Source organism: Prinia subflava, chromosome 12 (assembly GCF_021018805.1).
Source record: "Prinia subflava isolate CZ2003 ecotype Zambia chromosome 12, Cam_Psub_1.2, whole genome shotgun sequence".
Classification (NCBI taxonomy): domain Eukaryota; kingdom Metazoa; phylum Chordata; class Aves; order Passeriformes; family Cisticolidae; genus Prinia; species Prinia subflava.
The window spans coordinates 13503872-13516509 of record NC_086258.1 but is presented as its reverse complement, the minus strand read 5'-3'; the positions used below and the strand labels follow the sequence as shown (position 1 = coordinate 13516509).

General features: G+C 48.2%; 1 protein-coding gene across 3 annotated transcripts in view; it reads right to left on the bottom strand.

Annotated features, from left to right (window-relative positions):
• ABCA5 (ATP binding cassette subfamily A member 5) overlaps nt 1–12638 on the bottom strand; it is a 39653-nt gene that overhangs the window by 8361 nt on the left and 18654 nt on the right. For all 3 annotated transcript variants that reach the window (XM_063410162.1, XM_063410164.1, XM_063410163.1), the window contains 15 exons: nt 12254–12392; nt 12064–12154; nt 11023–11162; nt 9347–9466; nt 7540–7741; nt 7142–7311; nt 6505–6638; nt 5522–5659; nt 4793–4906; nt 4392–4562; nt 3284–3397; nt 2896–3033; nt 2153–2227; nt 1152–1243; nt 303–429 (listed from right to left, as the gene is read on the bottom strand). In XM_063410162.1, coding sequence (XP_063266232.1) covers nt 303–429; nt 1152–1243; nt 2153–2227; nt 2896–3033; nt 3284–3397; nt 4392–4562; nt 4793–4906; nt 5522–5659; nt 6505–6638; nt 7142–7311; nt 7540–7741; nt 9347–9466; nt 11023–11162; nt 12064–12154; nt 12254–12392 — 1965 coding nt within the window. The remainder of the gene's footprint in view (nt 1–302; nt 430–1151; nt 1244–2152; nt 2228–2895; nt 3034–3283; nt 3398–4391; nt 4563–4792; nt 4907–5521; nt 5660–6504; nt 6639–7141; nt 7312–7539; nt 7742–9346; nt 9467–11022; nt 11163–12063; nt 12155–12253; nt 12393–12638) is intronic.

Below are 12638 nucleotides of genomic sequence, written 5' to 3'. Positions count from 1 at the left end.
CAGATGTGGGGATTTTTGGGGAGCCCCCAGATGTGGGGGTTTTGGGGAGCCCCCAGACGTGGGGGATTTTTGGGGAGCCCCCCAGATGTGGGGGTTTTGGGGAGCCCCCAGATGTGGGTTTTTTTGGGAGCCTCCAGATGTGGGGGTTTTTGGGGAGCCCCCAGATGTGGGGGTTTTTGGGGAGCCCCCAGATGTGGGGGTTTTTGGGGAGCCCCCAGATGTGGGGGATTTTGGGGAGCCCCTAGATGTGGGGGTTTTGAGGAGCTCCCCAGATGTGGGGGTTTTTGGGAGCAAGGCGTCACCTCCTCGCTCCTGGGGCTGCTCAGGATCTCCTTGACCCGCAGCCTCTCTGCCTTCACATCCTCATCCTCGTTCTCCTCGTGAGGGACCTCTGGGAACTTCCAGGGCTTGGATTTGCTGGAACATTTTCTAAAAGGGTGGGAAAAACAGCACGAGGGTGGCTCAGGGCTTTGGTGCTGCAAGGCATTTGCAGATTCCTGCAGGGAACTGAGCTCTACAGCAGCCCTGGCCAGGCAATAGCAATGGCAATTCCCTTTTTTTTATATAGGGAATATACTTTTAAAATTCTTCTTCTAAAATTAAAAATCTGTAACTTCTCCTTCTAAAATTCCTCCTCACCAGAGAATGTAAAACAGCTCCTTTTGAGGAGCTCAGTTACAAATATTCGTGGGTCAAGTGTAAAAAAAGCTGAGCAAAAGGCAGAATTGTGTGGAGCTTCCATACAAAACCTCCTGTGCTGGAGGAGCCTTGGTGACAACACAGGAACAGCTCCAAGGGCAGGACTGCCCATCCTTGCAGATTCCACAAAGGTCACTGTTAGGACTTCACAGCCTTAAAAAAATAACTTAAAAAAATCATTTATCAAAATTAAAAATCCCAATTGAATTTTGCGTGGATGAACCTTCATCTTCCTCACCTACGAATTCACAATCACAGGATTTTGCAGTGATGTAACCTGGAAGGAAACAAAACAAACCCCCCATTTCTGCCCTTCAGTGATGATTTCTGATGGGAGATCATGGAAGGATTTTTATTTCCTCCACTGCACAGCCCAGTTTAACCACCAGCACCACCTTCCAAACCAGTTTTGGACAATGTCTGGGGGAAAGAAAACCCCTCCAGAGCCTCACCTGAAGAAGGGATCCTGTCTGACCGTCCTCCCGCCGTTCCTCAGCTCGAAGCAGCGCAGCAGGAGCAGCCACACCAGGCACTGCAGGTAGGGCTGGGCACACAGAGACCCCCTGGTCACCAGCCAGCCCTGGCACCCAGGGGTGACCCCAGCACCCTGAGGGGGGACCAGGGCAAGGACAGCCCCTTCTCTGCACAAAAAAACCCCAATTATTGCATTTAATGATGCATTTAATACTTTTGGCAACACCAGCGCTTGTGTGGTGGTGCAGAGCAGGGACTGCGCCTGCTCTGGAGCTCTTGTTCCATCAGCAGGGATGCCCATAATAATCAGAATTAATTGATAATTAATTATAAATATCTACTATTAATAATTAATTATTTATTAATTAATAATCCATTAACACTGGCAGTGTTAAATAAATTAAAATAAATAAATAAAATCAAGGGTGAACACGCTGTATCTTTTTTATCTAAATAGGTATTTATCAAAGCTTCATCACAGCTGTCTCAGAGTATCCTGTCTCTAAGAAAAAACATCTAGATTTTGCAAGTTAGATAAATGTATTTGTACAAAACCTAAGATAACTTTTAATTAAGCAATGCTTAAATTCAATATGAATTAATTTGGATGAAAGAATTTTAAATTGTATTGATCTCACAAGACTTACAGATAATAAAATTTTAAATTAGTAAGATACGGATTTATTATTACTTCAGCTTTATAAAACTTAAAAGGGCTCAAACTTAAAATAAAACCTAGAATAATTTAACTGAGCAATACTCAAACTTAAACCAAAGTATGCTAAAATATAATTCAGCTCAGGCCATAGGGGCAGCAGGTGCTGAGCAGCTTTCCTGACTCTGTCTGTGCTGCAGGCTCAGCACCAGAGCAGATCTTCAGTGATGAAGATGATGGGCAGGGGGACCCCAGCAGGAATCACAATTCCCTACAGCAGGCTGGGGATTTTTCCCATTTCTGAGAATGCAGTGCCACACTCACAGCCACAACTGCCACCAGCAGCCGGTCCCAGGGGTCGTGGGACCCCCCGCTCCCACTCCTGCCTTTCCATGAGACCTGGGAATTCAGGGAGAAACGTGGTCAGGTAATTAAATCACCCACCAGAGACACCAATTCCCACTCTGTGCTTTTCCTTCAGGCTGTGCTGCTCAAGCACTGCTGAGCTCCCCAAGGAAAAAATCAAACTCCATCCAAGCCCTGGGGCTGCTCCTGCTCTCCAGCCACCCCCTCCCAGTTAACCCACTGGGTTTGCTCACTGGGGAACACTGGTTTTCCTTGGAATATCACAGAATCATGGAATGCTTTGGGTTGGAAGAGGCCTCCAAGCCCATCTCATTCCATCCCCTGTTGCTCCAAGCCCCGATGTCCAACCTGGCCTTGGACATTCCAGGGATGCAGGGGCAGCCACAGCTGCTCTGGGCACCTGTGCCAGGGCCTGCCCACCCTCCCAGCCTGGAATTCCTTCCCAAAATCCAGTCTAACCCTCCTCTCTGTCAGCTTGGAGCCATTTCCCCTTGTCCTGTCACTCCATCCCTTGTTAAAAGTCCCTCTCCATCTTTCTTGTAAGCTCCCTCCACTTAACAGAGAGGAAATTTCATGGAAAAACTGCTGCTTTCCCCATTTCAAAACCAAACCACTGGGAATCATAGGAAAAAGGTGATTTTCTCCCACCCAACCCCAGGCACCTCCAAGGGCTCTGGAAAGGCTCCCTGGAGCCTCCTCACCTTTATAAAACAAATCAGGCAGCCAATGAGGGGATAAATGGGAATGAAGATGGAGAAGACATAATGCAGGATGGTGGTTACCAGGTAATGGTCCAGGAAAAAGGACACTTCAGTGACAACTGTGCACAGCAAGGCTGTCTGTACCAAAGAAAAAGGAAAAAAAAATCCATTTTCATCCACTTCAGACTCTCTAAGCATAAGTTAATTTATTTAAGGCACTTTTTCTTTGAGCTTTTATCACTCAGCATATGGCAGCGAGTGAGACATTGGTAAAAGTTTCCCATTTCCTCTGCATTAGGGACACACAAAATAATTGGGATTTTTTTTGCTGTGGCTTTGGAGATCACCAGTCTTCCCACTTAGCCCAGCTCCCAGACGAGTCACTCACCACTGAGAATATAAATGACCAAAATTCCTTCGTGTTCTGGACTTTTCTGAAGGTGAAGGAGACCACGTAGGTGAAGAGCACGACTGAGGGGACGTAACCAATCAGGCAAAAAATCTGCAGGGACAGGAAAGGTCTCTCAGGAAAATGTGCAGCAGGGATTTTTTTTGAATAAGGATTAACTGGAATTACCTCAGTGTGACACAGAACTCTGGATTCATCTCTGTCACTTTATTTGATGTATTTTGCTGCCTTGGTGCATAGAGAATGTATTATTAAAGACACAAATTAAAGAATGTGTGGAGAGGCAAAAACTCCTCCCCATTCAGCTTCCTTTAAACTCTTTCCCATTATTTTTTTGTAACACAGGCTCCCATAAATGCTGAACTCAAGGTTCTAGCAAAGACTAAGAATTCCACCACAGCATTTTTTGTAGAAATTCAAACAAGGGTGGGAAACCAGCCCTGCAGCCACATCCCAAACCTGATTAACTCTGGAAAAGCAGCTGGGAAAAGCTGATTCCTCTCAATTCCAGCCAGCATCACAGGGAAGCTCGCTCTGAATACCAAAGACACGAAGTCTTGTGGTCTCCTCCATTCACTCCCATCTGCAGCTCCCCGCAGAGAGCTCTGCTCAAAGTCACTGTGTCCTTGTCACCAGCAGCACAGGGAAAACAGAGCAATTACCAAGCCCAGCACAGAGCACAGAGCAGGCTGAGACTGCAGGGAGAAATAAAGGAAAATGCTGCTGCTTTAAGAATCAACACGGCTGGAAAAGAGCGCTGGGATGTGACCAGACAGACCATGGCACCAAGGGCCAGTCCTTAAATACTCCAAGGACAGAGACTCAGACTGGAGTCATGGCCAGCCCCTTCCAGCCCCTTCCTGTGCAGAAATTCCTCCTGTGCCCAACCTAAACCTCCCCCTTTGTTTTATTCCAGTCCTGAATGAAACTCCCAACTTGGAACCATTTTCCCCATGAAGAACATTCTCTCTTTGTGCCAGCAGCGTTTGCCCTGTGCATCCATGGGGGAGAAAATTCAGCTGAATCAAGCAAAAAAAAGACTTGTGGAAAGGAAGAGAACCCTGCTCTCAGCCCAGCCCAGCCTCACCACAGCCAGGAACTTGCCCACGTAGAAATAAACGCCGTAGTGGAAGGCGAAGAGGCTGCCGATCATGAGGATGAGGATGAAGAAGAACAGAGGCAGGTCCACCACGGCCTGGCCAGTCCAGTAGGCTGAGGGATAGAGCCCTGCAATCTTCAGCTGGGTGTAAGCCTTGATCTGCAACAGGGGAAGAGCACACAGTGTTAATCACGTGTTAATTAAAAGCGATGTTTGTGACTCTGCCCCTGTGTTATTGCCAAGCTTAGCTTTGCACAGAAAAGCTTTGCCCAAACCTGCTCCACCCCAGTGCCACCCATGGCATTGTTTTAAATCCCTCTTGGGGTCTTGCCCCAAATCCCAGGATTTTTAACTCCCTGTGCCTCTCTGCACGGACACCCGGGTGTCACCTTGTGGTTTTCTGCGTTGTCCATGGCGAAGTAGGGTGGCATCCCAGTGATGATGATCCCCAGTAACACGGCTTCAAAATAGATCTCCAGCCTGAAAATCGTGTCTGGAAGGTCCTGGGATAGGAAATCAGATTTATTCAGTGCCAGAATGTGACCAAAAAATGCTGCATTAGGAGTTGGAACACGGCTGTGAATGCTAAAATAAAAAGTCTGTGGGTGTCAAGATCACCTGAGCTGCAGCAGGAAGAAAAACACCTGTGGAAGTTCTGGGAGTGTTTATATGAGGAATAAATAATAATTAAAGAACTTTCAGAGCAGGTCCTCTCCTCTCCCAAAGGCCCCTCCAGCTCTGCACAGACCAAGAAGTGCAGGCAACCTCCAACAAACTCCTAATGAATTAATTCACAGGAACATGGAATGGTTTGGGTTGGAAAGAACCGTAGGGATCATCTCATTCCAACCCCCAACTCCTTCCACTAGACTGGGCTGCTCCAAGCCCACCCAACCTTTAATTCCTGACACAACATCCTCTTCCCAAGCCTCTTTTTCCTCTCCTTCCACAACCTGCAGAGCAAAATGTCAGCACCTTTCCACATCCCCTTAAACCCTGCAGACAGTCCCAGCCAGCTTTTCCCTTGGTTTGTGGGGTGTTTCTGCACTCCCCCTCCCACCCAGGGATGCTCTGCCCTCTCCCCAGTGCTCCAGGGTGATTTTTGGGGAGCTGCTCACCTGAATCAAGGGGTTGCTCCAGATCTGGATGCTCTCAGTCACGTTCAAACTGTGCAGGAGGAGGTTGCTGACAATATTCATCAACACTGGCAGGGAATGCACCATGGTCCTGTTGAATATGATGTTGAAAACATAATTCTAGGAAGAAAAATATGTGCTGTATTAATTCCTTCTGCCCTGAGAGGGCTCTCCTTAATTAAACCTGAACACTGGGATAAATCTTTGCATAATCAAGTGCTCTGCAGGAGGCTCTGGGCTGCTCAGGGCTGCTTGTCACACACAGCCTGGTTCACGAAAACAGCCCTGATCTCAGAGAAGAAATTCCTGGAATAAATTCCCAGCATGTTCACGGAGCAGGGAGGCCCTGACAAATGGCACTCCAGACAATTACAGTCTGGGAAACAAAACACACAAGGGCTGATCCCGCTAATGGATTTCAAACCAGACAGGCAGAGCTGTGCAGGAGCTGGGGGCTGCACTGCCACACTGATGGCAGCAGTGTCAGGGAATAAAAACGGGAACAAGGGGCAGAGCTGGCATTTTGTAAAGCAGTTCCCTTGCTGGGGATTAAAAATGATCCCAAAGTTCACATCTTCCTGTCACTGTGAACATGCACAGCCCTGAAAACTGATTTTTCTTTACACATGAGAGCACCACGGAATTATCCTTCTGTCAAACTGTAATTCAGTCAGCACAAATTAAAAAAATCATAAAAAATTCCTCTGCCAAGTGTCCTGGGAAGGAGAACGTTTCTCCTGACTTTCTATGTCCTTGTGGGGAAGAAAATGGGATGGAATTTTGATTGGCTTACTGTAATTATAATTATGGAAGAAGATTTGTTTTGCTAAAATTCCCACTCTGTCCTCTTTGCAGCCTCCTGTATAAGCAGTATTACATGATATTATTTAATTTCATGACTCCAGAGCTGCTTTTGAGGTACGAAATTCCCAGCCCCAGCAGCTGCAAGGCTGAGTGTGCCTTACCTGCCTGGACTCGAGGGCAAACACGTTCAGAGCTGCACTGTGAGGGGCCACTGAGACATAATCACTGTCATTGAACAGCTCCCAGAGGATGTTCATGCTCCCCAGGGAGTGCACAATGTCACTGAGCTCCACCTCTGGGGACAGAAAACAACAGGGAATCATTTAAAACTGAGAAAGACCTTCAAATCCAGCCACTCCCCATCCCCAGACATGTCCCTGTGTCCCACGTCTGAAATCCCTCCTCATCACCAGCCTGGAGTGTTTCACACAGAATTATCCATGCACAGCTCAAACAGGGGCTGGTTTTGACTGCCTGGGTTCCTGCTGGGCACTTTTAAAACACTCTCAGCTGAAACAAAAATGAATTTTCCCAGCTGTTTTACGGCAGGATTTTAATGTTGATTTATCTCAATGTTTCTGGCCACTTCTTTCACCTCAATCATCTTCTGACACAGCAAGAACAAGGTGATGGAGATGGGAGGAGGATCTCCAAACCAAACCCCACGGCACAAACCCACAGTCCACCACCCCTGGGCACCAGGAAACTTTCACCTGGGTTAATTCCAAGGGAAAAGTTCATTCCCAACCCCAAAAACTGGGAGGAGGAGAGAGGTGGAGACAGGAGCTGCTGCCCCACCTGTGGAGTTCTGCAGCAGGAGCCGACTCCTGTACTTGTGGTAGTTCTCTCCAGGCTTCAGCAAGTACAAATCTGGGGAGAGCCTGATGGCAGCTACAGCGTTTTTGATGATGTGGTGTATGAAAAACAACAAAATCTGAACCACAAGGAAAATGAGGAAAAGCAACAACCTGAAAGAAATAAAAGTTTGGGGTTTATTGCAATTCAGGGAAAGGCAACCCAGTTTTATGTGCATGCCATTAAAAAAAAACCCCAAAAACCCATTTATTAACAGAAATCCCAGCTCCACACTTGCTGTTTTACAAATATAACTATGGGGAAGAAGGAGGGACAGGATGTGTGGTGTCTTTAAGGCAGGTTTGGGGACTCACACACGAAGGAGAAGCCCCAGTACTCACATAACTCTGACACACTTGTTCTCCCGCTTCAGACTGAGGAAATGCACTTTGGCTATGGTGGAAACCTGCTTCTTCCACAGGGCTGAGCTGCTCGTGGCCGGGGCCCTGGCCTCAGACAGCATCAGCAGGCTCTGCTCCATGTCATCCAGGGATTTGGAGTCCAGCTCCTCCTGCGCCTGCTGCGAGTGGAACACGCTGTAGTCTGAAAGAGCAGAGAGAGCCCAGGGAGTTGGTGGGAATGGGAGAGGAGGTGGAGGCAGGGGACAGAGAGTCCTTGGGCCTCCTGTTGTAGAGGTCACCTCACCCCATCCTGTCCTCATCTTCATCCCATCCCTATCCCCATCCCCATCCCATGCCAATCTCATCCTCATCCCCGTCCCATCCTCATCCCCCATCCCCATTCCAATCCCATGGATCCCATCCCATCCCATCTCATTCTCATCCCCAATCCCATCCTCATCCCCATCCCAATCCCCATTCCAATCTCATCCTCATCCCCACCCCATCCCTGTTCCCATCCCCAATCCCATCCCTGTTCCCATCCCCGTTCCCATCCCCATCCCAATTCCCAATTCTCATCCCAATCCCATCCCCATCCCAATCCCATTCCCATCCCAATTCCCATCCCAATTCCCAATTCTCATCCCAATCCCATCCCCATCCCAATCCCATCCCCATCCCAATCCCATCCCTCACTTTAACCCCTTTAAGGTCAGTGGATCCAGCCCAGCCACACCCATGGCAGTCACTCAAAGCAGAGGCAGCAGAAATAAAGGAGCATTTCCCTGGCACACCCTGGGGTTTTAAACCACACAATCAACTTTAAATCACACAATCAACTTTAAATCACACAATCAACTTTAAATCACACAATCAGCTGTAAATCACACAATCAACGAGGCTGGAAAAGACCTTTGAGATTGTTGAGTCCAGCCTGTGCCACAGCACCCAGGGCCACATCCAGTCCCCAAACCCCTCCAGGGACAGACTTCAGCACCTCCCTGGGCAGCTCCATCCAGCCCAAATCACCCTTGTGACGTGAGGATTCAAACTTTTGCCACCAAAAGGTGCAGATCTGCCCCGGTTTCACACCCTTGGCCTGTGTGTGCACCTGTATTGCCCAGCACCTGCAGGTCCAGCTCTTAAATCCTCTCAAATCCACACAGAAACTCTGTGCAGCAGGGCAGTCAGTCTAATTAGGGAGTAATTTGCATACCAGTGTACCATATGTACACTACAGAGTACATATATTTACTCATACTAATAATTCTGGATCACGCAGAAAGCTCTAGAACAATTAAAACAGCTCAAACCATTCAAAACTGACATCAAAAAAAAACCAACTGACTCATTCTGGAGTAATATTAAGCAGTCCCAACTTTTCACTTGGACTGAAAGTTAATTTAAAGTGACACAAGCTGAGCTGTTTCAGCCCTGAGTGCAGCTACTGTTCACACAAAAGGACGAAAAATAATTTTATCTTGCTCCATTAGGAAAACAAAGGGCATTTTAAAAGGCAAGTAAGCTGGGAAGCCAAGCAGTCAGATGTGAGCTCGCTGGATGAAAAATTAATAAGTAAAAAGCTTTTCCCTTGGATGCTCCCAGAATCTCCCAGTCCACTGCCTGCTCCTGGTTTCCCTGCTGAGTATTTTAACAGCCTGGGACGCTGAGAGAACCAAAGATGCTGGAGCAGCCCCCTGTGAGGGACTTTTTTCTTGTTCCCTCCCTCTGGCAGTGACAATTCCACACGAACTGAGCCCAGAGCAAAGGTGAGAAAAGCCAAGGGAACAGCCCTGCTCCTTCCCACCTGCTTGATCAATCTCTGCCTCCACTTCCAGCTTCAGGTAAACGTCCTCCAGCGTGGTCATGGACACGCCGTAGGTGATGACCCCCAGGTGGGAATGGGTGTCCAGGTCAGAGAACAAACCTAGGGACAGAGGCAGCTCTGAAACTCTGCTCCAGCACCTGCCAAAACCCTTCAGGCACATCACAAACCCCCCTAAACCCTTCCTGCTTGCTGGGGAAAGGCAGGAATGTGGGAATTGCAAATAATTCAGAAGGCACAGGTCGTGGTTTGAGAACCAAGCTCCTTTTAGCATTAAAATTCGGTCTCTGTGGTGAGGAAATGTGGTTTGGCTGAAGTTGTGGTGCTTCTGAAAACTGCCTCAGCATCCTGAAGCTCCTGGGCTCAAAGTTTCCTCAGGGCAGGCTCAAGGTGACCTCTCCTGGAAAAATCACACCCAGCACAGCTCATCCTACCTAAATCCCTGCCCAGGCACAAAGGATCTCACAAATAAATCCACTGAGTCACTCTGTATCTATAAAATTACATATTTATAGAGATATTAAAAGGAATTCCCAGATGTTTAAGGCCAGGTTAACCAGGTAGGAGATGCTGGACAGAGCACAGAGCTTGAAGACCACATGAGGTTCAGAGTGGGAGCACTTATCAGCACTTTGGGGTGAAAAATGTAAAATGTTACTCTTTTTTTGTCAATCCTATGAAATAAGGACTTTAAAAAAAAAGGAGCTTCAGAGCCAAGGTGAGGCTGAAGGGAAATTCAAATGTATAAAATGGGAGGAGCACTTGGATATTTGAGAATACTCCTCAACCCTCCACAATTTATCCAGTCCCAGGAGACAAGGTGCATTCCCAACCTCAGCTTCTCCCAGAAACAGTGGAATTGATTCAGTCTCAGCCTGTTTGCAGAAGTGCACCCAGTGGCAAAGCTCATAAATCATTAACTCCAATGCAACAGGGGCCAAAAAACCACTTATGGAGTATCAGCTGCATGTTCCCATCAATATTGATCCTCCCTCGGCTTCCCACAGGGTGCAAAGGTTTATCCCATTTATTTCTGGGAGGAGAGCAAGGAGCCCTGCCCAGGACTGCTCAGATAATTGCTGCCATCTAGTGAAATCCTCCTCTGCTCCCTCTCTCCACGGAATCTCAAGGCAGTGACACAGTGCTCTTTGCAGCTCACAGTTTGTAGGGTTTTTGTAGGGTTTTTGTAGGATTTTTGTCGGATTTTTGTAGGGTTTTTTGTAGGATTTTTTGTAGGATTTTTGTAGGATTTTTCTAGGGATTTTTCTAGGGATTTTTGTAGGATTTTTGCAGGATTTTTGCAGGATTTTTGTAGGGTTTTTGTAGGGTTTGGGACTTTTCCTGCTTGCTGCACGCCAGCCCTGCTCTTTGGAACCCTCTGCAAGAGGATGGTGACTCTGCAGGACCAGGGGATGCTCAGGTGGGAGGGAATCCTCACCACAGAGGCATTTGCTGTTTTTGGGTACCCACAACCCTCACACCTCACTGGAAGAGGCACCAAAATCCTCACCCACCTGAGAAAACCCCGACTCCCCACCAACCAAATAATAATAAATACAAAAACCACAAAGGCACAACTGCCACTTTATCAACACCATCAGGAAAAGCCATCTTTAACAAACACCCCCTGCTGCAGCCACACCAAACCCCACAGATACCTGCAAACTTGTCCATGTCCTTGAGGGGCAGGGTGTACACGAGCTGCTCGTCGTTCTCCTGGATCAGGCTGGCTGCAGGGATGTGCTGCCTGATCAGGGCCGTGGTGGCCTCTGTGTTGCAGTAGGCATCGATGTGCATGCTGCAAAAATTGGGGTGTAAGGCCTGGCTGCACCAGCACAGCAGCAAACACTCAAATGTTCCATTCCAGGGACAGCAAAGGGGCTTTTTGAGGGGTGCCCTCTTGGAGATTTGTCTTGGGTTGCAATGCAGGATGTAACCAGCAGTTTGTGTTCTGTTCCCAGCTGTTTAAACTGGCTGGGAGGTGTTTTCTTCATCCCTTCCAGGACCCATCCTCCCTCCAGGGGATCTCTGCTGTCCATGGGCCATCGAGGCTCCCTGCAGGGCTGATCCAATTCCATCATCCATGGGAGATGCTGCACCCAGGGGAGGAGCCCGGCATTCCCACCTGGATAAACCCTGGATAAACCCTGGCATTCAGAGCCCAGCACAGCCTGTGTGCTCTGCATTCCCACCTGGATAAACCCTGGCATTCAGAGCCCAGCACAGCCTGTGTGCACTGCATTCCCAGAGGAAGGCTGGACCCATCTCACACCACTGGACCTTCAGAGGAAACTGCCCCTGCTCCAGGATCATTGCTGCAACAGAACCACCTCTGTCACTGCAGGAGGACTTGACTGGGCTGCTCCCAACACCCTGACCAACAGGGTGTCAAGTTGTATTCAGACTCTATCAATATCTTCTTTTTTTTTGTTTGTTTTCTTTTTTGTACTACTACATTTTTAATACTCCTAGTAAAGAACTGTTATTTCTATTCCCACATCTCCGCCTGAGAGCCCTTTAATTTCAAAATTATAATAATTTGGAGGGAGAGGGGTTTACATTCTCCATTCCAAGAGAAGCTCCAGCTTTCCCTGGCAGACACATTTGTCTTTCCAACCCAAGACAAGACCCCAACAGAAAGCAGTAAAAAAGAGATGCAGGTTGGCACCTGGGAGGTACAAAACTGGGCAGAGCATTACCTCAGGCGGTATCCAATGCCCCACTTGCTCTTGAGGAAGAGAGAGGAGCCGAGGCATTTCAGCATCCCTTGGGAAATCACGGCTTTGCGATCTGGAAAGGAAAAGTCAGCAAGGCCCCAGTGGAGCAGAAAAAGGACCCAAAACCCGCTCTGGGTTCCACAGAGAGGGCTGGGAGGGCAGCAGGACCCACCAGCCAGGATGTCAGCCTCGTCCATGAAGTGTGTGCTGAACACAGTGACACGGTTGGCCTTCCTGTTCCTCAGCAGGTTCCAGACGATGTGGCGGGAGCAGGGATCCATCCCCGCCGTGGGCTCGTCCAGCAGCAGCACCTGGGGGCAAAACCACAGCCCCTGGCTCAGCAAGCCCTCCCCAGCACACCCAAAGGGTTTGTTTGAGACCTGCCAGTTATTCCTGTAAAATAGGAAACGTCCCAGACTGACAAGGCAGCTTTTGTCACTGTGCTTTGAATAAATTCAGCCCCTGTCGTGAAAAATGGAAAAATCCTGTAATGAGTGAATGCCACGGCCTGTTTTATTCTGGTTCCAACAGAATAAAATCACAACTCAGCCACGGAT